Raw genomic sequence first — 26,378 nt, 5'->3', positions numbered from 1 at the left:
ACAACTTATCACCCCCTTTGTGAAGCCAAAGTGTATTGTTATTTATTTATAGCTGTTATTATATTGTTATAGAACATCATGTTACAGCTGGTAATAGAGCTATTTTCAACATATGCATGCTGATCTATGGAATCACAGCCTCACCTCAGGCTTTGTCCCTACCGAATGGCACACTGCTACAGTCATTCCTCTCCACAAAGGAGGAGCGACTACAGACCCTGGGAACTATCGCCCCATTAGCCTGACGAGTCTGATATGCAAAGCTATGGAACGTATCATCATGGACCTACTAAACAAGGGTACGGGGAATTACCAAACTCTGGATCCCACACAGTTTGGTTTTGTGAAGGGTAGATATCTTGCCTGCTCAACCTGGTCGACTTCTTTGAGTCAGTCACCAGAGCTGTGGATGAAGGCAAGGTGGTTCGTACAGCCTACCTTGATCTGGCCAAGGCCTTTGATACCATTCTTCACTCAGGAATCATAGAAAAACTCACTAAGTTATTATTACTAGATGGTTGCAAACTGGCTCACAGATAGAACCCACAGTGTGAAAGTAGCGGACTCCCAAGTCAGACTGCCGACCTGTCATGAGTGGAGTCCCACAGGGTTCGGTCCTGGGTCCTCTCCTGTTTGGTATCTACTTCTCTGAAGTCCAGGCCAACACGAAGGGATTCTGGCTGATAAAGTTTGCAGACGATTGCAAGTTGGGAGCTGCTATTAATGCCCCAAGTGATCTTGACATCCTACAGAAAGTCTCACTGAGACCAGTGACTGGTGTCAGAACCATGGCCTTAAGCTCAATGCCAAAAAATATGTCATCATCCCCTAAAACCTGGTTCCTATGAATTATCACATCGATGGTAGTCCGCTGAACACAGAAGGAGTTATAAGAGATCTGAGAACACAGGTTGATAGCAACCTCTCTTTTGACCACCATATTGCCACTGTGGTCAGAAAGTCCTTCTATGTGGAACATCTCATTACTAAGGGTTTTGCATGCAGGAAAAAAGAGGTTATTGTCTCCCTCTACTCTTCCCTCATTAGGCCAATCATAGAGTGCAATGCCCCATTTGACATGTACCTCACTAGACACCTGCAGCAACTGGAGAGGTCGCAAAAGTACCTCACAAAGAGGATCCTAGGCCTTAAACACTTGTCCTATATGGACAGACTAAAAAAAAACTCCAGCTGTTCTTTGTCTCATATCGCCAACTTAAGAGGCGATCTCTGCTTGACTTACAAATCCATGTCTGACCCAGTTCTCTCAGAAATGCTACATCTAAAGAAATCCCAATCTCGCCACACCACACATGCTCCAGAGACCTCAACCTCATTACCACAATCAACAGAACAAGCTGGAGGGACAAGTTTATAACCCAGAGACTGCCCATGCTATGGAATAGACTTCCCATGCATGTCAAACAGAGCACCTCACTGGCCCTCTTCAAGAGAAATCTTGATAAGTGGATAGAAATAGAAAATTCACCCTGGGGATCACTCCAGTGGCTCTACTCGACAGAGGCACTGGGAACTAAGATCGGGTGACACTATGCCAGAGTAATCCTATGGGTTAGGCTTGTAAAGGCTCCAGAGCCATTAGCCTAATACACACCTATGAACCCATATAAAATTGTAAATATATTTATCATCTGTTGTGTCTGAGAATAAATTTTAGAATCTGCACACAGTTTATCAATGTGTATCTTTTCTCCTTCCACATTTTATTTATCTATAAAAAGGTTTCCTATTATGCTTAATATTGTTATATAAATTTTCTTCAAAATTTTCTTGATCTTGTCTCACAATATGGTAATTTGTCTAGCTTGTAGTTCGACCTCTCTTTCATTTCTTGTATTTTTTGTTTCTCATCTTAATCAGGTATCTTGTTATGGAAATGTATCCCTCTGATGTTAAACTTTTTTTTTATTTTTTGCACTCAATTTCTTTCAAAACTTTCCATCTGCAGTTTTTCCAATGAACACGTCACTCCAGTTTGTTTTACATAGTGACTGTTTTGCTTCCATATAATCTGTAATTAACCTTCTGTACATTGGTTTAGATTTCAGTTTGGCAGAATTATCTAGCAACAAATTAACCCTTATATAACCCCATGATCACTGCACACCAACGGTGGTAAAACTTGATTTAACAGTAATTTCTTTAGGAATACAGTGTCTAGTATGTTCCGTTCCATGGTACATTTTTTTTTTTACAATCTAAAGCAATTGTTCTTCCTGAATATACATTGTAAATAATTTCCTTACTAATGTTGTTGAATCAATTTTATTCCAGTTTGTTTCTGGTAAATTTAAGTCCCCAGCTAATAGTAATCTTCCTGCTGTTTTTCATGCAAGAAATTTATGAATTCCTCTAGGTCATCTGCACTTGACTTTGGTGGTCTACACACTCCAGTAATTGCTATATGTTCCAGGGTTGTCTTTATTGTCACAGTTACACTGTCTATAGTATTGGTATTATCACTGAACATGTAATAATCACAAGTCTCATAGCTATCTTTAATCTCTATCATAATATCTCCAACTGATTTTTTGATAAAATCTCTGTTACAGTAAAAACATTTATATCCTGACAGAACTGGTTTCCAGTCATTGTTCTTTAACCATGTTTTACAATCAATAACAATATCAGTCTTGTGGGAACGTAGCAAATTTTCCAATAAAACAACTTTATTATTAAAGCTTCTAGCATTAACAACCATCAGAGATGCATCAAATGTTGCAATCTGTGAACTGTTAAATTTTTGACCTGGCAAAAATCCTGCCTAGTGTTTGTCAAATATTGCAAAATAGCTGTTTCAAAAATTCTCTCCCCCGATCTTGACAAAAGCACGCCATCTTGTCCGAACATGTGTGCCCAAAACTAGGCTTGGATGCTCTAGACGTTTCCATGTTTTAAAACAGGACATTTTTTTCCATGTAAGTATTTACCTAAAAAAAAAATCTTTTCAATCATGGTGGCCTGACTGTCCTCTCTATATGTGATTTGTGAAAAATACACCCTAACACCAGTACAAGCTGTACAATCTAAGAGGGCTGTACATTCCCTAAAACAATCTTTGCAGATGAGATAGATCATTTGTACTAAAGAATAAAAATAGATCCATACTTCCTTACAGTAAGGCATTCCAAGGCTTGTCTCACATCTTCTAGTTTTTGCTCCTGGCAAGCATAATACTATTCAATGTTCATTATCTTCTCTGCAAATATAAGTATGAGTCCCTCTAATAATTGAATCTCCAATTACAAGAATATCTTTTCTAGCCAGATCTGAAGAATCTTCAACTTCTAATACAGTAATAACGCCTCTATCAACTGTTACAAAGGAAGGATCTTCATGACCTTTAGTCTTATTAGTCTCGCTGTTTTCATCACGCATTAAATTTGCAAGCATACAACTCTCATCCAGCTGACTTTGTACATCCACAGCTTGAGCCATGCAGTCAACATCTGTCTTTCTATTCTTTTTTCTTCCAGTAAAGTTTTTTCAATCCTTCCAAATTCAGTTTTGATTTCTTCCTTTTCACCTGCCCCTTGCTTTTTTTTTACCTTCTCATTTGGAAAAATTATGTTTTTTTTTCTGTTTTTCTGTAGACTGACGGTTTTCTGATGGAAAAATGTTATCTGTAATCTGTGTGTTACATAACAAAGCAGTGTCCTTTTTAGTACGTATTCTCTTTACAGATATTGATCTTTTTTTTTTCCTTGTTAACTGTCAGGAGCTTTTTCCTTTCTTTTTTTTCCCCTTCTAAACACTCAGAATCCTCATATTGCTGAATACTTGCATCCAGAATTCCAAAGTCGCCAGGGTCTTTATCTTTTCATAGGGATTGAATGATCTTTACAGACAATAGACATATCATTTCCTAAATGTGTTCTATTTGCTCTGTCTAACATTATTTATCTCACAGTTCCAGTTATTAATATATATAACAACAGTTCTCCAAGTCGTGCAAATTGCACAGGTGCAATCATCATCAGTAAGTCTAGATTTACGTCTCATAATGGTAAGCAAACTATCCAGCTTTTGACACGAGGAACACGAACCACCGGTGTTATCAGGTGTTACCTTTAAATATGCACATCAGTTATTACACTGTACAAGGTATCTGTGCTTTACTCATTTAAGAAATCCATATTCAGCTTCAAACAAATAAAATATAAAAGAAAAGAATAGTCCAATTCAATAACCACAGAATTCAAAAAGAATTAAATCAACTTGTGTGACAAAAATCATACAAACAATATACAACTAAATACAATAAGTACAGTAAAGTTGTTCTGACCGTACAAGTTCTGAAAGTCAGACAAAAATCATGCACGCTGTAGCTTCTGTTCACCATCGCTCGCAGTCGCACTTCTTTTTAACAGTAAAGATAAATAAATTACAAACCAAGATAGAATTGTTTAGATAAGCTCTGGATTGTCCTCTCTGCAGTCTGTGTAAATTTATATCTAACTAGGTCCTTTGGAATGGCTAGAGCTTGCCTGTCTAAAACCTATTCCTTTCTAACAAGCAATAGTGAAAACTAAAAGTAAAACAACAAAATATAAATCAAAGTAAATCTTCTTGTCTGCAAGCCATCCTTTCCTTCTTACAAATAGTGGAAAACAGTGATAAAAAATAAAATATAAATTCAAATAAAACTTCTCTTACCAGTCAACTCTGCAATAAATCACAAACCAAGATGGGATTGTGTAGATAAGGAATGATTAAAAAAAAAAAAAACTAAAAAGAAACAAAACCAAAAAGTAAGAGAGCTGAAGTGATGTTTGTGTGTGTGTGTGTGCGAGTGTGCACATTCTCATGCACCAACTTTTTATTACTGTTGCTTAATATTGTAATGTCTGTGTTTATTTTTCATTTTTCACAAATAACATGGAAGTGGTCAGCCCTCTGCCTTAATTCTTGGGGACAGCTGTCTCCTCGCATCTCTGTTGTGGTTTTTGTACTTGTTCGTCCTGTGACTCACTCTGTGGGATACACAGGGTTCCTGGTTGTGAGGTGGATATACCAGAGCTATTGGTGATCTTTTTGATCTGTATTCTGAAGTGGCAACAGCAAGACTCTATACAAGGTATTGACTGTCCTTGTCTTAACTGGAATTTGTGCATCCTGAGAGCATAAATAAAAATATTGAAAAGGTAAGGAAGTTTCAGATGAGTAGTGAAAGACTTCTGTTTCTGAAAAGTTTTAGACAACATTAAATCAAATAGTTCTGTTAATGTTTCAGACCACTCTGCTGTGCTGTTTAGTAATAAGGCAGCGCAAGAAAGGACATTCTCAGTCTGAAACTGTTACAAATACATTGCTAAGTGAGAATTGCTACTTGTGTTAGTTCTTAAGCTTTTGAGTTTGATTACAGTAAATTTGCTTATATTTTTATTGTGAAAAAAGATCTCACAATCACAATTTTTCAGCTTCTTTAGAAGAGTTGTTTCAGAAAAACATCACCAGTTTCTCATGCTAACGCTTCCTGATTAATGTGAAGTTGAAATAAAGTACATAATGATGAATTTACTTAGAATCACAGTACTGCTGGGCAGGCTAAAGAAGAATCTCAAAGATCTTCATTTTCAAGTAATCTTACAGCTTATTGTGTCTAAGCATTTTAACTGAACTTTAGACGTTTTAGAGGGAGACTGGGTGGATTATGAGTTAATGGGATCTCTTTCTTTTTCCTGTTTCATTCCTTTTCCCCTGCTTTCTAAGAGTCTGGCAGCATTGTGCAGACGAGTTTATAAGAACCCAATTTTGTCAATCTTATAACATTTTTGAATAGTGTTAAAAAGGTGCCTTAAGTGCCATCTCATACCTCCAGCCTAGAACAAGTTAATGTCTTCTTCTAAGTCATGTTGGGGTTTTTCCCCTTTGATAAATAGATTCATGGAGAGAAGGGATAAAACTGTACATCACCCAGGCTTTTTAGGTATCACATCATTGAACACACTACTTTTTCGGTACAAGTTGAACATTATTTTGCAGCTGATATTGTTTGAACTTTCAGAAAATTAAAACTTGTATAAGGTAGTAAAGATTGTCCCCATTTAAATCAGAGCATATGCTCAAAAAGTTAAATCACTTTTATTTGCCCCTTTTCCTGGCAGCTGTTCTCCCTCTTGTATCATTACCCTTATTCAGGTTCATAATTCAGCAGTTCAATGCAGTTTGGAAAACTGTTTCATAGGGGTCATGGTGTGGGTTACTGCAGACAGGGTAAATGAGAATCTTTAATTTATTTTCTGTGTTCTTTGCCTAGAGATTCTGTTGCTTACTGCTTGTCATTTCTCTTATACAGGAGATTCTTACAAAAGAAAAAAAAAAGATTATATAGTTAATTTTTGCTTATTGGATCAAGTTCTTTGTCTTATTTTTTTTCCCCCGAGTCCCAAGAAGGAAGATTAGAGGCATCATTTGTGTGCGTCTGATATCAACAACCACACTGACTTACTGGCATATGGGTAGTAGAGTCTTGCTACCCTCCCTTCGGCAGTCTATCAAAGCTCAGAGCATCTCCCACTGCCCGTGTGTGGATGTGAAGGACGAATCACCTGGCAGTACCAGGACTGCTCCTCAAACCCATAGACAGGACCCTTTAATTTTCTAGAGCCACAGTAAGAGAAGGATCACTTGGAAGGCTGCTCTTCTCTCTGATTTTCTTTGTCTGCTGACCTCAGATAAGAAACCCTTTGGGGTTTTATTTCCTTCCTCTGCCTTTTTGTATCTGCATTTTGAATTATGTATTCTGCTGATTTATTTGCTTTTTGTACTGGAAGATTTTATGCACTTTGAGTTTTATTTTTCTTACAGTATAAGAGTTGTTATGTTTATTTTAAGCAAATTCTGAGTTTCTGTAGGATTTTTAACCTTTTTGATGTGTTCTTACTCGGTGATTGTTTAACTGGGTTTTTGTACTAAGGTCATTTTAGTGCAGTTCCTCACATTACTTAATGCTGCCAGAGCCATGAGTCAATCTCAGTGGTTATTTCTGTTGATTAAAAGCTTCCTTTAATAGTTTTGACTAGAAACTTGCTGTTGCAGCAGTTTTTTTTTTCTTTGGCGCTGTGATTATTTAAGATAATTGAGTGGATTTGCAGCATTTTAAATGATTTTTTTATTTCACTTGTAATTTTGGCACCATTTTACTTGTGAAACATTTCTGATAAGAATTTTTCTTAAGTTTATACTTATTTCCTTGTCTAAGGCCCTTTTAGGCTATTTTTATTCATATGATGGTGAAATTAGTCTTTATTTATTAATATTGGAGGTCTTCACGACATATATTTTGTGGTTTGTGTTGGGTTACTGAAATTGCTGTCTTTTTTTCTCAGGGCAGTGTTCAATACAGTATCTCTGTAGAAATAGACTTCGCATTGCTATTTATAGGGAGAAAAGTGGGATTTGGACAATTTTGTATGGGCTGATTGTACAATCAGCATTTGTTATTGATCTGGCTATTTTTTTGTCCCCTGACTTGATGGATTCAAATACGATGTCTTTCCACCACCAGCATCTATTCTGTGTGCGTCTAAAAACAACAACAAAAAAAATCAAAAAAATATGCCTCAGCATACAGCTTGTGACTCTGCAGTAGCCTCAGCCTTGGGCAGGCTGTTGGACCACTCACTATCTGTTACCTCCATGTCCCCTGGTGTGGTGCTAGTATCACAACCATGCGACAAGAATCAGACACATTCTGTAGGGTTGTACCATTGCTTGCTTGCTTCATATATGGGTGAACCAATCCCTTTCGGTGCAGGGGAAGTCAGGGATGCAGAATCCGTTGTGAGTGTTGATACATTTCTCAGGTTTCAAAACATGCTTTAAAGAGTGCCATTGATAGGGCTGATATTGTTGATAGAAATGCAGCATTGTTAGTGGTGATAAGGAGGTTTGCATGGTTTACAGTCAGAACTTGTATGATGAGTTAAAAAAATGAGGTTATGAGTGCACCAATAGAGTCTGATTGTGTGTTTGGTACTGCAGCTAATCGGATCCTTAAACGCTGGGATGACGAAGGTAAACACATGCAACGGGTGTCAAATGTTTCATACTTACCAAATTTTCCTTCTTTAACCAGGATCATTTTCTGCAACCTTCACAAACAAAAGTCCCAACCGAACAAAAACATTTCAATAAAAGGAAACAGCAGGATGAGAACTCCACCAAGGCTAACAAAGGATTCCTTTCTGAAAAAGGATAATCCCCCTTCCAACTTATGACTGTGCTGAGGCATTGGATTGCCTAGTTGGCAAGACAGGAACTGATTCACATTAAACCAAGAATTTTCAAATCGACTTATAACAGTTTATTCAAAGCTTATGTACAGCATGCATAAATCAAAGATAATACATAAAAATCAAAGACAATACATTAAAATATAAAATAATACATCACCAACTGAGCAAACTTCATCCTTGCCACACAATTCAATCGGGAAGCCCCGTTTCAGCCAGACAGGATACTTAATCAGGAAGATCCTGGGCAGTGCATCCACTCCACAGGTGACGCTTCTACCCAGCAAATAGGAAGTCCTGACTTGTATAACCTAGCTGTTTACTACCACTTCATAGAAGTCAGTACTTTTCCAGTTTGGACTGAATTTTACAAGAATATTCTGTGGCGTTGGCCACCCACCCCAGAAGAGACAGCAGATCCTGCCAAACACAATGACTTTGCAATTTTGGATACCTTCTTAAACAAATATAGTTAACATGTCCTGTCAAACACAGTTTCGAGTATCTTCTCAACCAAATATGGTGAACAAGTTCGGGCATGTCTAGACAAGCTCATATCTAAATATAAAGAATAAATAGAATGTCAAAATACCGTGAAGCAATAGTCAAATAATCACAATCACTCAAGGTACACCTCTGTGGTATCACAATCATCACCCGTCTTTCTAGTTCTCGTCTAGGGGTCACATCTATAAAGTTAGCTATCAACAAAGTGGCTTGGCACGTCACTAGTTTCCGACGAACAGGTACTCAACATTGTTGGCAGGGGTTACGGGTGGCAGCAGAATGAATATCCACCTCCATTCAAGGGGATTCCCCTTTGTCCATCAGACCAGACATTGTTATTCTCTCTTATTCTCCGGCAAATGCTGGGCTCTGGTTATAGAGCTAGTCCCAACTTCAGAAAGAGTAAGAGGTTTCCACTCCAGAATTTTCCTGGTCTCCAAAAAGAGTTGTCATGGTGACCAGTGCTGGACCTTTCCTGTCTGAATAAATTTGTCAAGGTCCCCAAGTTCAAGTTGCTAACCTTGCAGACAATGCTTCTCCTGTTGCTGGACCACTACTTCAGTGTGACCCTGGACTTAAGGGATGCATAGCATCATATCCCTACTGCTTATTGTTGAGATTTCTGAGATTTGTCATGTCTGGTCAGTTTTCTCTATTACCATTTGAGCTATCAACTGCACCTTGAGTGTTTACCAAATGCTTTGCTTCAGTACCGGCCCACTGTCAGACTCTGGGAATTTGCCGTTTTCCTTACTTGAATGACTTTCTGATCTGTGCAGAGTCTGCATCCCGGTGTTTGGATTCTCTAAAGAAGGTCTCAGCCTTAGTCTCAACCATAGCTAGGAAGCTACGGTTCAAGTTGAACCTCCAGAAGTCACGTCTTGACACCCTCGCAAAGACTGCTCTTTCTGTGGTGCTTAATTGACTCACAAAAGTGAATGGCTTTTCTTCCCTAAGACAAGATCCTGTCTTTCCAGATTGTGCTTCTGGAATTCTCCAAGAGAAATATCACATCGGTAAGATAATTTGTAAAAATTCTCAGATTGATGGCATCCATGATTCTCATGAAACCACTGGCCTATCTTCACATGAGAAAAATTCATCGGTATGTCCAAAATTGTTGGATGCAGCACCTTCATTCTCTGGAATTGCAGTTGCTGGTGCTGCCGTTCATGAGATAAGAGTTACAGGGGCGGAGAGAACAGCTGAGTATCAATCTGGGACTTCTTGTCTCCCCTCTAGTGCCAGTGCAGTTTGTCTAGACAGATTCATCTGGCTTCACTTGTGGAGCTGTGCCTATGGGGATGCAAGTGTAAGCAACCTGGGGACCCAAGGATGCATAGAGGTACATCAGTATCAAGGAGATGTTGACAGTGATTCATGTCTTGAAAGTCCTTCCCCACCTATAGACTCTGGCTCCTCTTCTGGTGGATACTTACAACACAACAGTTATGTGGTACCTCAACAAACAAAGGGGTACAAGGTCTTACCTTGTGTGCTGGTTGGCAGTCATGGACTGAGAGCTGACTTTACAGCATTTTCTCACTCTTTAGATGTCATACATTCTGTCAGAGCAGAACATTGTGGCAGACAGACTAAGATAATCCGTGGCAGACCTGCACAAGAGGCAGCTCAAGGCAGATGTCCAGATGTGGGAACACCTAAAATAGATCTGTTCACCTCCTTTTAAAACAAACAGCTGGAGAAATTCTGTTCCAGACATGCTTGCAGCCATGCCTGGGGAACAGACGCATTCTTATTCCCTTGAACAAGAATGTTTCTATATGTGTTTCCACCCTTTCCAATGATTCACAAGGTAGTGCTGAAGGTGCAGAAAGAAATGCTAGAGATCATTCTGGTGACCCCCCCCCCCCCTTTTGCCCAAGCAATCTTGGTTTTCCCTTTTAATGGTATTAGCCAAGGACAATTACTGCAGACTTCTCCTGGCTCTGCTCACAGTTTCAGGTGTGACTGGTGTACCCCAGTTTGGAGAATCTTCATCTGACAGCCAGGATGATTCACTTTTGACTCTGTTTAGGCACTTGTTTTATGAGGATATGCAGCAAGTGTTAAGAGAGGCCAGAAAACCTGCTACTAGAAAATGGTATGTTTACAAATGGATGAGATTTTCTAAGTGGTGTCTAAATGGAAACAGAGGTTCCACTGAAGTTAATATCCCCTCTGGTAGCGAAATATTGGTATGAGCTACTTCAGGATGGCTTATCGTATGCGTCCATTAAGGTGCATTCAGTGGCCATCTCTGCTTATCTGCCTATGTATATCCGCCTCTTTTTTGTTCTCATTTAGTAAAACATTTTATGAAAGGATTTTGCCTGTAAGACCCCCTCGCAAGTAAATTCCTCCTTCATGAGATCTCAGCTGTGTTCTTGTAAAATTGACCTTACCACCTTTTGAACTGGCACCTCATGCTGATCTAAGTTCTTAATATGGAAACTTGTTTTGTTTATTGCTCTAATATCTGCAAAGCTGTCATGGTCAGACAGCCTTTCCTGATTTTCTACAGGGATAGGGTTGTTTTGTGCTATAATCCAGCTTTCTTGCCAAAGGTGGTTTCAGAATTCACTCAGCCTATTAATCTTCCTTTGTTTTTTCCAGGACCTAAGAATAAGGGAGAAAGGATATCTTATAGCTTGAATGTGCATCTGCAGCTCAGGTACTACCATGACAGAACAAAACCTTTTCAAAAAGACAAAAGATTTTTTATTTCCTTCACAGGGGCAAAGAAATTTCATTCTGTCTCTAAGCAAACTATTGCACTTTGCTTGTCCTTTGGTATTGTTTTTTGTTACACCCACCAAGGCAAGGCCTTTGTTTTCTTTGGCAGCAACTCTTTGCATTTATTATAAAGTTTGTTGACGCTGGATGTTCACCATGGCAGCTATGTTTTTACTTGGGGTTCTGGCTTTGTTTCTTTCTGGTACGGCCGAGTTTATACACTTATGCAAGTGATTGTACAGGGCTTTAGTGTAAGGTTCGGCATAGATACCACTTCCAGCTTAGGGTGGGGCTTGGAATGCATTTATGCCTACACCTAGGAGGGTATAGTTTGCCTTGTTGAAGTTTTTTAGTCTGATTTTACGCTTTGTGAGTTCTGGTGTTAGTGCCAGCTTGAAGGGACTGATTTGTGATCATTTTTAACTAATGAGGGTCCAACAGTTGCAGCAGTGCATCTGTTTGGCATGTTGGTGGTGACCAGATCCAAAATGTTTGTTCCCCTTGTCAGTGTATGGACAGTTTGTTCCAGGGCATTTGAATTAACAAAGTCAAGGAACTTCTGCGCTAGCAAGTTAGGGCTAACGTAGGTTTCCCAGTTAATGGTGAGATAATTGAAATCTCCCATAACCAGTGAGTTTGGTAAAATTTGGATTGTCTCCAGTTTGGTCAAGTAGGTTTCGTGGGTGTCATGACCCATGGAGGGGGATCTATAACTGGCTATGACTTGAATGTTGGGGGCTTACCCACCATAACCTGGACCTGGAGTAACTCCGTGGAGTTGTCCAGTCTAACTAGACGGGAGGTGAATTTATCTCCAGTATAGATTGAAACCACCTCCTCCTTTGGTTTTCACACATACCTTTTGAGGTCTAAAGGTGTGGAAGGCATTCTAGCCTTGCAAGGCCAGGGTACTGTCTGAGGCCTTGAACCAGGTTTTGTGACTGCACAAACATCTACATCTTCTAATGATAGAAATGCTCCAGGTTGTGCAGTTTTTGGTTTAAGCTCCTAGCATTTAGCAGTTTGACCCTTATTTTGTTCTGGCTGATTAATTTCACATCAGTAATGTTGTTTTTGAGACCTTGCCAAAAAAGGCACTATGAGTGAGGCAAGAGCCTTTGCCAGCAGCTGAAAGCCTAGTGGTGCCAGGTACAAACTGTCTCTGGCAAAGCAGTGAGGTTTGTCAACTGTGGCTTCCCAGGCTGACAGGAACTAGATCCGCTTTGAATGACACCAAAAACTGAGCCAATTATTGAAATCGATCATTTTTGTTATACTGTGGCATCATTCTAGGTGAGGGTAGTATGCTGCCCAAGACTAGGGACATACCTGTCAGGGAGACATACTCAGAGCTCAACCATGTCTCTCTTCATGTAGTCCAGTGTGGTATGCTCAGAATTAGTCCAAAATGATAAAAAAATCACTGAATTCACAGACATTGCCAACATACTGGCAGACAGGTTCAGTGCAAATTTCTCCCCTCCCTCCCCCCCAAAAGGAGAAATATCTATCCCACCAGAGTCTAGCCTCCCAAACATCTCAGATGCCCAGGTGAGAGCTGCTCTCTCTAAAGCAAAAAACACAGCATCAATGGGACCGGACGGCTGTGTGCTACACGAACTCAATGAGGAACTAAACCCACACATAAGGCTGCTGTTTAATCTTAGCCTTACTACAGGATACCCAAAGAATGGCGTACGGCAACTGTGGTCCCACTCCACAAAGGCGGTGCTTCTACGGACCCTGGAAATTACCGCCCCATAAGCTTGACGAGCCTTGTCTGCAAAGCTATGGAGAGGATCATAATGAAACTCATAAATAAAGACATTGGGGACCTACAGACACTGGATCCTACCCAATTTGGCTTTGTCAAGGGCAGATCCTGCCTCTTGAACTTGGTCGACTTTCGAAACAGTCACTAAGGCCATTGATGAGGGTAAGGCAGTTCACACAGCCTACCTTGACCTAGCAAAAGCGTTCGACACAATACCCTACTCGGGCATCATAGAAAAGCTCACCAGCTTAGATGTAAACCCATATGTCACAAGATGGGTTGCAAACTGGCTCAAGGACAGAACACACAGGGTTAGAGTTGCTGGTGCCATGTCAGACTCTAAGCCGGTCACGAGCGGTGTCCCACAGGGCTCAGTCCTGGGCCCCCTCTTGTTCGGCATTTATTTTTCTGAAGTGCAGGCAGACATAGGGGGATTGTGGCTGACAAAATTTGCAGATGACTGCAAACTGGGCACCATAATTGACACTCCATCAGACACAGACATCCTCCAGAGAGGTCTCATAGAAATGGATAACTGGTGCCAGAGCCATGGCCTTAAGCTAAATGCCAAAAAATGTATAGTCATACCCTTTGGGAAAAACAAGGTAACCCCTAATTACCACATAGGTGGTAATCCATTAAACACGGAAAAAGTTATCAGGGACCTGGGGACCCAAGTTGACAGTAACCTCTCTTTTGACACTCACATTGCCAAAGTGTAACCACAAGCATAGCGTGAGAGGGGTTGAGCGCCCTCCCACTTAGGAAGACCTTCTACATTGCCCACCTGATCATGAAGGGATTCACATCCAGATCAGGAGAGGTCATTGTACCCCTGTACTCTTCACTTATCAGACCAATGATTGAGTACAACGCCCCATTCGGAATATACCTTACCCGACACCTGCAGCAGTTGGAAAGACCCCAAAAGTTCCTCACCAAAAGGATAAAGGGGCTCAAACATATGTCATACGATGCCCGACTGAAGAAACTCCAGCTCTATTCAGTCGCATACCGTCTGCTCAGAGGTGATCTGTGCCTGACATACAAGGCCATGTCCAACCCGGAATTAATGGACATGCTCCACCTCAAAAAATCCAAATCCACCAGAGCCACGAGAGCAAGACTTAAACCTCAACACGGATATAAATAGGACGTGCTGGAGGGACAGATTCATCACCCAGAGACTCCCTACACTATGGAACAGAATCCCAGTCCATGTGAGGCAGAGCCCCTCACTGACTCTGTTCAAGAGAAATCTTGACGAGTGGATGGGAGATCGTAGGTTTACCCCGGGAATCATCTCTGTATCACTGCTGGACAGAGGCACAGTAAACTAATGGGTATAGTATTCTCATCCTAAGGGGTGGTGAAAGCCACACACACTCTGGCTAGGCTTATAAATGCCCTAGGGCAGATAGCCTAGTATGAACCTATGAACCTATGAACATCTCAGGCCATTCACACCAGCATGAACTATGACAGAGTCATAACGGTACTTGTTGCTGAAAGACCTGAGTGCATGCATGATCTGACACCAGACAGGCAGCTGACTTGACTTTCTCCTTGCCCAACCCATGGCCGGCCTTAGGCATAGGCGAACTAGGCGACCGCCTAGGGCGCCGTACAGGCCAGCCTTGGAAAGGGCGCTATTTTTAAGTGTTTATTTTAATTGATAAAATTTGCATTCTTCTTGGCTCCCAGTTCAGGAAGCCTGAAGCATAGCGTGAGAGGGGTTGAGCGCCCTCCCACTTAAAGCTGCAGGTTGCCCCGGAGACAGAAAAAAAAGGAAAACATCGCGCTACACGAATCAGGACCATCAGCATACATGCGTCATGACACCAGCGTGGACGTAAATACATTCTTCAAGCCTGCGCATAATTTAAACAACCAGTTCTTTTATGCCAAGTCCATGTGTAGCCATTTGCTTTAAAAGAAGGTAAGTGTATGTGTGTTTGTGTTTTTGTAATTTAAGCTGCTCACTATCTGTATGAGAGAAAAAGTGTGTGTGTGTATATGTATGTATGTATGTATGTGTATGGAATTTAAATTTAGCTGTTTTGTTTGCATGAGAGATAGTGTGTGTGTGTGTGTGTGTGTGTGTGTGTGTGTGTGTGTGTGTGTGTGTGTGTGTGTGTGTGTGTGTGTGTGTGTGTGTGTTAATGTATGAGAGCAGATGTGTGTACATATGTGTTGCTGATATGGTGAAAGTCTGTAGCAAAATCACTTTATCTGTGATGATTATATACTTATAAAATATTGCATGTAGTGCATTTGTAAATGTGTCCTGAAGCAGTGTGTGTGTGTGTGTGTGTGTGTGTGTGTGTGTGTGTGTGTGTGTGTGTGTGTGTGTGTGTGTGTAATGTAAACTTAGTGGTTCCATTTGTTTCTGTATGAGAGAGAAAAGTGCATGTCTGTGTTGTATGAGAGGGTAGAGTAGGACTGTGTGGAATTTAGTTAATTACTGTATGAAAGAGAAGGTGTGTGTGTGTATATCTGTGTGAGAGAGAGTAGGTGTGTGTGTGAGTGTGACCGCGCACATGTGTATGTGTGGGTGCGTTGGAGGTGGAGGGTGCAAAAAGGTACAGATCTTATGGAAACTTTGTCACACCCAAACATGTAGTAGATGAAGTCAAAAAGATTACTAATCCTAGCCCATGCAGCATGTGTGTGGATGCAGATATTATAAGCAAGGGCACTCATTTTCCGTTCTTCTGAGAAAATACCATAAAGGTCTGGAGTTTAAGATTTATGAGTACTGGAAAAACACAAGATTTCATGGAATCTGTTGTTCTTGACCGTGTTCATTCAGTATAGCCTGCATTTCTTGTTAAATTTACTACTTGTAAAACCATCAGTTTGCTTTACTGATCATTCTGTACCTAGAAGTTTTTTATTTTATTTTATAATACATATAATCACTAAAATATTCATTGAACATTTACAGGTATAATTCTCCAAACCTAGATTATTTTTTAGTAGTAGTAAATTGGTGGCTAAGTCATCATTTTGTGACAGTTTTAATAGCTTGGCTTGAAATGACTGATCTTATTTTACATCAGTGATGTGGTCCACAGTTTACACCCATGTGGTAGCCATTCCTGGTCCCATGTGTCAGTTTTTCCACATTTACACAGTGTTACCTTACAGATATTCAGGTAGTTTGTATTGCCACATTGTATATATCAAATTTATTGCTATACATTTGCCCATTCCTATAACCTTGTGTTGCCCCTTCTTATTCTGTTCTTATACCTTTTTTATGATGGCTGCTGTACATCTTTGTGTATTTTGCAGACATTTTCCTCTTGCCTTTCTGCACTGTCACTTACCTGGTTGGTCCTAAAACTTTTCATTTTGATACAGCACTTGCAACTGGATTTTAAGTACAGCTTCCATTTGCTGTTTACTATTGCAATGTGTATTCATTTGTTCAACCAGTTTTTAATCTAGTGTATTAAAAACAAATGTGGGGCTCAGTGTTAGACTGCTCCACACACCCCTGACATATAGCTCAGAGATCACTGTATCTTGAGGATGGGCAGATAATGGAAGATACCACCGTCTCAGCAATAATATGGAGTTCCTCATTTCTCACTTAAGTTATCATTGTTCCAAGGAATGCAGTCACATCCCTTGGACTTTGAACAAGCACCTGTGTGACTAAGCAAGTGTTGCGAGCAAAGCAGACATTCATGATGAAAATAGCCACTAATGTTTAGTGGGATGTAATTGGTTAACAGAAATAAGGACATTTGACAGTGTGAAGTAGCCATACTACCCAGGTGATAATGCACTCATGCTCATGGCTAATATGTTATACTTGTAAATATCTTCAGTTTTTGCAGTGAAAGACTTAAGTAACATGACCTCTGGAGTTTACTAAAGTATCTGAAAGCATGTTATCTGGTGTCATTGCTGCAGTTTGCTTTGCTTTTATATCCTTGTTTTGTGTCTTTTATCTTTGGAACCAGCCAGGCTTAGTCTGAAATTGGTCATTTATGATCGCCACTGTACTTCAGTAAACAAACACAAATAAGTAAGTAGCTGTGCCATATGAATAACTGTGGAAATGTATTGGCAACTCTTAGTCAGCTCTCTTTGTCAGCCCATCCATTCTGACATCTACATTTCTTAGATGTTCACAAGGAAGACATTTCTTCCTTTTTTTAATTTCTCCAAATCTTTTGGGTTTCTAATACCATGACGGAATGGACCTCATTCCTAAGTCAAAGTATAAGTTCATGAAATTAGTATTGTTTCAGTCTTTGATGTCAGCCAGAAGTGCTCTTTGCAGGACCCGCAGTGTTCTCAGTAATGACGCCTTCTGCAGTTTTTATAGAGTTACATGTTTCAGTAACATATCTAAATACGATTGTAGATTCTTTTTTATAAAACCCGTTGCTCCTACTACTATTCTAACGGTTTGGGTATCTTTTCTTCCACATTGTTCTTGTTTCTGCCTGCAAATCCTGATATTTAATGACTTTGTGTTTCTCTGTACATAAGACACTGTAATCACTGGTATAGCGATTTCAGTGATCAATGCTACTTTTGTCTTCTATTCATGGACCACTATATCTGATTTTCTCGCATCTGTCTAAGGTTGTGTATGTGTGTGTGTTGGGGAATGAAGTAAAGTAAGAAAACTAAGGTTGTGTGTGTGGTGGAGAATGAAGTGTGTGTGTGTGTGTGTGTGTGTGTGTGTGTGTGTGTGTGTGTGTGTGTGTGTGTATGACTGGTCATGCTGAGATCTCTACCCTGTTAACCAAAGCGTACATAAAATAAAAAAAATAAAAATTATAAAGTGAAACATGACTGCCTGTGTTGCCTAATATCCACCTGATAACATTTGTGACTAAAGGGAATCTAATTAGACACACAATGACTATAAATCAGTTGTTCAATTTTGTTAATTTTAAAAAGTGTGTGTCGGGGGATAAAAAGAATCCAAGAGTAGACCATGGTGGGTTGGTGAATGGTATGAAATTTTAGGTGCTGCAAATAGAAAGTTGCAGAGCTAGGGATTTATAGCCCAGTTCTCATCCGTTTCTGTTACCATGACATTAACTATGAAAGCTGCAGAGCATTTTGCAAAAAATGACTGAGAAATATAAATGGGCATAAAAAACAAATAAACATGCGCACACGCACACACACACACACACACACACACACACACACACACACACACACACACACACACACACACATATATATATATATATAGAAAGAGAGCTGTTGTATGGTGCCCATGTTGTGATAGTATTTATCTGTGATCTACATATAAAGGCCAACATATTAAACTATGATAACTTCTGAGTCACCAGGCTGACTTGTAACTAAATGAGTGCATGATGTGAAACTAAATGAATATCATTCCAATATGACACCTTGAAACCCAGTACCTCTAAAGAAACTTCTTAGCCCCCGTTGCACAGCACTACTTACTCCAGTACATATACCATTGAAATACAAGTACCAAAATTGGGTGAGTCTTGCAGTGGCAACAATGACAAAGTAAAGACAGCAGTATCTACATTTTAAGGGCAGATAAGGGTTCTACACTCCTAAGTATGTCTTCCTTTGCATGAGATGCCTAGCAGCTATGAACTTGTCAGTTTTAGTCATTTCTTATTGCAATATTACCAGTTTACCAATTGTTAATGTAATATAGGCAATTAATTCTTCAAGGGCATCAGGCACTGAATTTGTAGATGAAACATTAGATGTAAAGTTGTTTGCCACTGGCAATCTCTTCATTAGTAACAGATTTCTTTAATGTGGAATTGTTCAGATGATTTCTCTTCTGCAGAGATTGTTTGTATTGAGTGATATTGGTGGATTGTAATGACAGAAGTCTGAGTACCTTTTATGGTTGGAATTTTTTGAAATGGGTAGTTTTGTCATTATTGGTTTATATATTTTGTTTCTTTGCTTATTAAAAGAATGCTTAAAACTACAAATGTAAAACACATTCTAACAAGTGGTGCTGTTATTACATAAGGAATATAATTTAATGCAATCAAGAAGTTGAATCAAAGAACAAATACATGTATGCATGGCCATAAAAATTTGTGCATGGAGTCTGTTTTGAAAACAGCCCAAATGTAAACTTAATCGTCCACTGACCAGATACATTTTCTGTAAATATGGGTTTTCATGCAATTTCAGTGGCAGAGAATTTTACTGTTCATGCCAAGCCTGTTTTCATTTCAAGATTGTATTGTTTATCAAATGGCTATCTGTGTTTGTGCTATCCTGGCTTAAGCTTCTGTACACAGGGAGGAGAGAGGTTGCTATTCTACTTTCCTGAGCTGTAAGGTTTGCTCACCTACCCAGAGTAAATTAAACTGTTTAGATTAACCTAAACAAGCCTTTGAACAAAGGCACATAGGCTTCTATTTTCTGAAGACATGACTTTTATAGTAAAGTATGTGTGAAAGAGCAACAGATAAAGCAGGTTTATTAAAGGAAATTTCCATCTTCACTTGCAGTTCAAACTACATTACAAGGTATCCTTTCTTCTATGCATTTAAATAATTAAAGGACATGACTGGACTGGCTTTTTTGGGGCGTGAATGACTGAAGTGGCTTTTTTGGGGAGTGACCTACCTGTGGGCGTGGCTCATAGGGGTGTTTCATGAGTATATGGGTGTGGCTTAAGGGGCGCCGGAGCACTACTTCGCCTAGGGTGCCATATCAGCTAAGGCCGGCCCTGGCCCAACCTGGGGAGTGGGACATACGTGTGTCTCACTATTGAATCTCCAAATGACAAGAAACTTTGGATTTTGAGTGTTGCGCCTTACTGGCTTGGTTCTTGTTGACCGCTCTAAAATTTCTATACTCCAGTGTTTTTCTGACTGTGCGATTCTATTTAAATTTTGCTGTTACGACAAAGCGAAACGGAATAACTTGATAACATCTTCCTGTAATTCCAGTTTGCTATATAATTCTTGTGTCTCATTCCGGTCGGTACTTTGAATGTTGCAAAGTAACTGCATAGCCAGCAGGTGGCAGTGGTGAACACCTGACTTTGAACAAACTGCTGTTTTTTTGTCTTCCCTCCCTGACTTGCCACCCATTTACCTTGTTTGAAACCCTTAACACTGTAACTGTACAGCAAAGGCATATAAGGCTTCCAAAGTGACTATAGCAGAATCCTCACTGATCCTAGATAACTTTTGTCTGTGTTGTTCAGGGAAGGTTCTGGTTGGGAGGGTGAGCTATGATAACCTGTCTGAACTTGGATAACTTTCATCTGGGTTGCTCAGTGTTACAGGAGGTTCTGGTTGGGGTGGGGGGTGAACTAAGATAACCCCTCTGATTCCATAACTTTAGAGTGTAGTTCTGGTGGTTGTATAAACTTACATTTTAAGCCAGGAAGATCAGAAGATTCCGGATTCTGTGTTCACACTATGCACTTGTATTCATGTTCCAGTAGTAGCCCTGCAAGAGACGGTGCTGCATTTAAGAAGTTATATCGCCTGAAATGTTAAACCAAAGCTCCATCTGTCAAAGTTGGTAGAAATTCTGGTAGATTATTAAAGATCCCGTGGTATTAATGTAACGCACCAGAGTTTCTCTGATGTCCTGGCTGTATTTGTCCAGTAATATATTCTGAAAAGACAACCATAGATTCAATGGGCTCTGTGCAGGCAACATAATGTAGTGCATCATTTCTTTTTAGATTGAGGGTCTGTTCTATGTTACCTATTCTGCATTTCCTTAGATAATTTTTCTGTTGTGTTTAGTTTTCAGAAACGAGAAAACAAATCTGTCATTGACTTTTCATTTAAGCCGAAGTTTAATTAATTTATTAATAGCAGCCAAAGTAGAATGGTAAAGATACAGAAGAGTTATGGTTAAATGGTTATGTAATTCCTCTTTATTTAGAATAGTGGTAAATCTATTGGAGATTATTACTTCATAACAAGAAAATTAAGACATTATGTCATTGACTTTTCATTTAAGTCAGGGAGGGAAGACAAAAAAACAGCAGTGCTAGGTTAGCTGCCCTTGTGGGCCATTTTTAGCCTAGGCAGTTTCCCTTTTTGTGCTTGAGTTAATCTATCCCATTTGGTGTTGGATTGACCTTACCCAGCACATGGTCGATTATATATTAGCCTTAGTGAAAATATCTGGGATCATGCCATAGATAATTTGAGGGAAGCCATGCATGGGCTAAAACATCTAAGAGCTACCTCTGCCCATTAGTAGCACAGGAGGTATTCTTGGGGTAAATTTTCAGTTTCGTATCCATAGATCCAAGGTGAGCTTGAATGTGGACAGGAATGAGCTTTGTCTTGCATGGATGGGTGGAGTCTGTTCCAGAGCAGCAGTATACTCTGAGAGATAATCCTGTCATACCAAACCATTCAGTTGATGTTGCAGAAGAGGTTTAAATTCCTAGACAGAGTATTTTTGATTTTGGGACATAATGTCTTACTTTTCTTGTTAGGGGATTTTTTTATCTGATTTTTCTCCCTTGTTTGGTTTCACAGCCAGATTTGTAGTATGTCACATGATGATCTGGGCATGAGCATTGTGTCCCATTCCCTTGCAGTAAGATTTATTCCGTGTATTCCCAGTCAAGAACTGAGGGATAATAGTAATAGTCATTGAATTGTTGCATGATTTGTGCAGTGTTTCTCCACCCGCATTTGTATACTTCCAATTACATTTCCTTATAAGAGTAGTTCTCTTGAAGAGCTACCATTACTGTAACTACATGAATTTTCTTTGTAGTAGCCCTTTAATATTTTAGACTAAGTAAGCTTAATCAATGATTAAAAAATGATGAAGAGACTAGCTTATTTTTACTGTGCTTTGTTGGCATTTGAGGGCATAGTAAAGTAATAATCAATCATTTTGAAGTATTTGACATTGTTGCACATAGCCAAACGACTGTATGTTTTTTTTGTTTTTTTTTGGCTACTAGAATGTTTGATTGTTCCTCTAATAATTTTCCCAGGACTTACAGCTGTGGATTCAGAAGCACACAGAAGTGGAGGTGGTTGATTTAGTATTAAAGTTACGAGAGAAGATGGTAAGTGTTTCTTGAGCAGACCTTTACTAGTACTGCACAGTTTGCTTTGAAAAGCATGACTTCACAAAGATTACCCAGCAATTAAATTATAGCCAGGAAGAGAATGAGTCATTCTACGTCTATTCCAGATCATTTCTTCATTAGCAGTGTATTTTCCAATACCTTCCATCCATAAAACACATTCATGTAATTTGTAATGGCTTAGCTGTTTCATCATACTTCTGACTGTTTGTTAGTCTGTGGAGGCAAACATTGCAATGCAATCCCTTGTCATTTTTTATGTGTATTACTTTAATAGTAAGAATGGCCCATTTTGGCATTGATGATTGTTTTGTCAAGTGTTTATAGAATGGAGAGCTATGTGTCTGTTCAAGCGACTGAATCCAGGAAATGTAGCTTGAAACCCCTAACACAAGTACAAGTGCTAGCAAAAGCAACGCATTGGTAATAATTTCTTACTGTCAGAGGTATACATTTGTAGCACAATGGAAGTCTCTGTCTAACATTAAATGCTAACCCTGGGTAGGAGGATGGTAATTTCAACTATGATCCTAGGTACCAGGAAGTAGTATTTGAGGAGAAAAAAATAAACTTGAGCAGCCATAGATTAGTTCTTGTAAGAAACCTAGGGGTTAACCACTCAGTTTGGTGATTACCAGGGCTCATAAATGCAGGAAGCGCACAAGGACCTGTTGAAGTGCTGCAGGAGTATTGCTGATACATGGGCATCACTGCACACTTGCATGGCAGTAAGGCTGAAGAGTAAAACAAAAATGGGACAGGGACTCAGTATGGTGAGACTTGACTAACTGAACTCCATTCCTCTGTGCAGGGTTGTCCCAGATGCAGGTAAACTTGCCCACTGAAGGGACAGGCCAGGGTATTGCTACAGTTGTGTGGGTATGAGTGTATACTCATTAATGGCACATTGATGGAGAAATCCAGACAGATATTGACTCCATCTGATAATTAACACTGTGTAACTCATTGTATAGACCTGGCTATCCATTGCTTTTAATCAGAAAATCTGTTGTAGGAGCATGTGACTGAGACTGGGCTTGGTACAGGGATCAGGAAATGGAACAGCAGAAAAATCCCTTGGATAGAAAACTTCATAGCTTTAAGGGTTTTCCCCCTTTGGGGAGCCCTTTCTCATTAGATTATGTCCAATATTTTTTTCAGGGGTAAGACCCATCCATAGAGACTGTCATACAGACAGCCATGAGGGTTGCTTGTGCCAGTATAATCATTCCAGCAATAAGGGCATTTGTATAGCCTAACCCGACCCTCTAGGCAGGGGATGAGCTACCTATATCACCACAGGGATACATAATGCCTTCCTCCATGACAGCACACTCCTGCACACTTGCTAATAAAGGCTACCACCCAGCAGTAGCTTGGTGAGTTGAAAGCCAGCCCTAGGATATGCACCAGAGACGCCCCGTCTTCCAAGGTGTTATGGCTGTGTGCTTCCTGCTGCTCCCTACCCTCTCCCCTAGAATGGATGCACCCATCCTTGTCTTCCACTCTCAGCTAAAACAGACAACCAATCTGCTGATCAAACTCGGGTCACCTGGCCCATAGTCAGAACCTTATCCTTCTACAATGCTGGAACTAGTTATATTTATTTGCAGCCACCAAGTGAGATTCTACAAATCAGCCCATTTACATTAGATAAGAGCTTGTTTGCATGCTCTTAACTTCAGGTTTATTTAGTTGTTTAATACAAAACATCATTACAAAATGTCATAACAAGCAAACTAAAAAATAATATACAACTTAAAGCAAAATAAAAATATCATCAACCCAAACCACCACAAGCCAACTCAAATAAGTTAGTTTTTAATGCCTGCCTAAAACCAGCCAGTAAAAGCATTCTCAGTGCCATGAAAGTAGTGAGTTCCACAGGTAAGAAGCTTACCTCTATATAAGGTATAATTTGGTAACTGTATTACAGTGGAATCTCTCAGCATTGCACGAACAACCAGGGCATCTGTCCTTGTGGTGTTCAGTTGTAATCAGTTTTCCATTAACCAAGTTTCATAGTTTCAAGATCATCAGCCAGGAAATGTATTGAGCAGTCTGTTTAGCCATGGTATAGATACAGTCTCTTCTTGTGGAAGGGAGAAAAAGATCCAAAGGTCATCAGTGTAAGTGCAGTATGCTAAGCCCCTTTTCCTCAACAGATCTGCTAAGAGAAGCATAAACACAGTGAACTATAGAAGGCCCAAATATAGTACAAAGATGGCAAGTTAAACTGTAAAAAAAACTATTGAGCACAGAGGTAAGAAATAAACCAGTCAAGGACAGTAGCAGAGATACTGCAGTAGGATTGCAAGCATTCGATTAAAACGCCATGGTCCACTGTGTTGAATGTTGCAGTGAGATGCAGGAGGACTAACACTGTGTAATGCTGCTGGTCTCTTGCCATCAGGAGATCATTAACTGTTCTTATAAAAGCAGTTTCATTAACAAGACAAGTATGAAAACCTGACTGGAACTCCTCCGTGTGTCCACTTTCTGTAAAGCTCTAGTTGTTCATGAACAACTTTTTCAATAACCTTTTCCAAAAACAGGAGTTTGTTATATAAATCTCTCAGCTCTAAAGATAGTTTGAGAGTTGGGTTAACCAAAGCTTCCTTTAAGGATGTAGCAAAAATAACATCCCTCAAAAAAGTAAGCAAGATCTGATAAATTACAGGACCCACTGCACTTAAGTTCTTCATTACCAGCCTACAAGGACATGGACCCAGCCTGCATATTGTTTGTTGCAAACTGGACACAACAGTAGTGAACTCATCAAAACAGGGAATATTAAACACTATTTAAAACACGAATTAAAGAAGGTGTAGACATACTGCACCACCCGTGGGGTCAGCTGGGGAAGAGCAGACCTAATGGAGGCAATTTTGTCAGTAAACAATTGAGCAGTACTCTATACAGCATCACTGTTGCAAAAGCTAGCACACTAACCTTTGGTGCAGAAAACTGTGGGTTCTTTTCCCAGACTACGTAAATCAATTGCGGACACTGGAGTGCAGTGTAAGGGGGGTGCTGCACTTCTAAGTGAGTCATTTTTCAGATGAGATGTTAAACCAAGTCACCATCTGCCAGAGTTGGTGGTAACTCGGGTGGATGTAAAAGATCCCACAGTACATATCGAAAAGAGGGGAAGCTCCTCCAGGCCTCGGTCAAACTTCCACTAGTAGTATAAATATCACTGTGGATCCCCCCCTGAAAAGAGGCTACTAGCCTAGTGGGGTTAACCAGGTTAACAAAAGCTAAATTAACAAATAAAAAAATTCAGAACTAGATAAAGCTCTTCTGGTGACCAGACAGGCTGAGTTGCACAGCCTTAACAAAAACTCAGAAACATTGCTGGTTGATTAGCTGCTTAAAAGATTTCCCTAGACAGAAATCATGACTTTCTGTTGGAAATTTCTTGATAGGTGGCGTAATTTGATAGATGGCAGAGTGTTTATCACTCAGTTTTTTCACTCCAGCTCATGACCAGTGACACTTCAACTTGTTCCTCGTTCTCTGTGTGGTGTGACGTGAATGATCAAATCAAGGTTCACACGTCTGTTTAGAGACTGGGCAGATGCAACATGGGGCTAAGAATTTCAAAGTCTGAGAAAGAGATTTATTGTACCCTTCCTTTAGAGCATCTACAGAATCATCACCACTCTGGGAAAGGAACTGGAGGAGCTCGTTAAAAAGAGAGGTAAACATTGACACTGTTAAATGTTGTGGACTGCACTCAGTTCAGGATCGAGGAGGGAGGGCTAAGGCATGGTAAGACCAGCTTAAAGTGTGCTAGGAAGTGATCTGATCGTGAAACTGATGCCACAACCAAGTTCTTGATTATTGCATCCATGTGTGTCCCAGTTTGTGTTGCAGAGGAAAAACCTTTCACGATACAATTAAATTCATAGGCAAGAGACACTGTTTTATCATCAGCTCATATATTGAAGTCACCCAAGCTTTCTGATGCCCATACCACCAAATACAGTCTGTCATTGTAACATTGGAGCCAAACTCAGCACCAGATACA

The 26,378-nt window shown here is 39.8% G+C and overlaps 1 protein-coding gene across 2 annotated transcripts in view; it reads left to right on the top strand.

The window, feature by feature from the left end:
• Positions 1-26,378, top strand: part of DENND6A (DENN domain containing 6A) — a 1,110,795-nt gene that overhangs the window by 1,008,510 nt on the left and 75,907 nt on the right. For both annotated transcript variants that reach the window (XM_044078774.1, XM_044078775.1), the window contains exon 19: positions 22,250-22,324. In XM_044078774.1, the coding sequence (XP_043934709.1) occupies positions 22,250-22,324 (75 nt within the window). The remainder of the gene's footprint in view (positions 1-22,249; positions 22,325-26,378) is intronic.

The sequence above is a fragment of the Protopterus annectens genome, chromosome 7.part1, assembly GCF_019279795.1.
Source record: "Protopterus annectens isolate FY-2018-M chromosome 7.part1, PAN1.0, whole genome shotgun sequence".
Taxonomy (NCBI): Eukaryota; Metazoa; Chordata; order Ceratodontiformes; family Protopteridae; genus Protopterus; species Protopterus annectens.
This window is presented reverse-complemented; position numbering and strand designations above follow the sequence as displayed.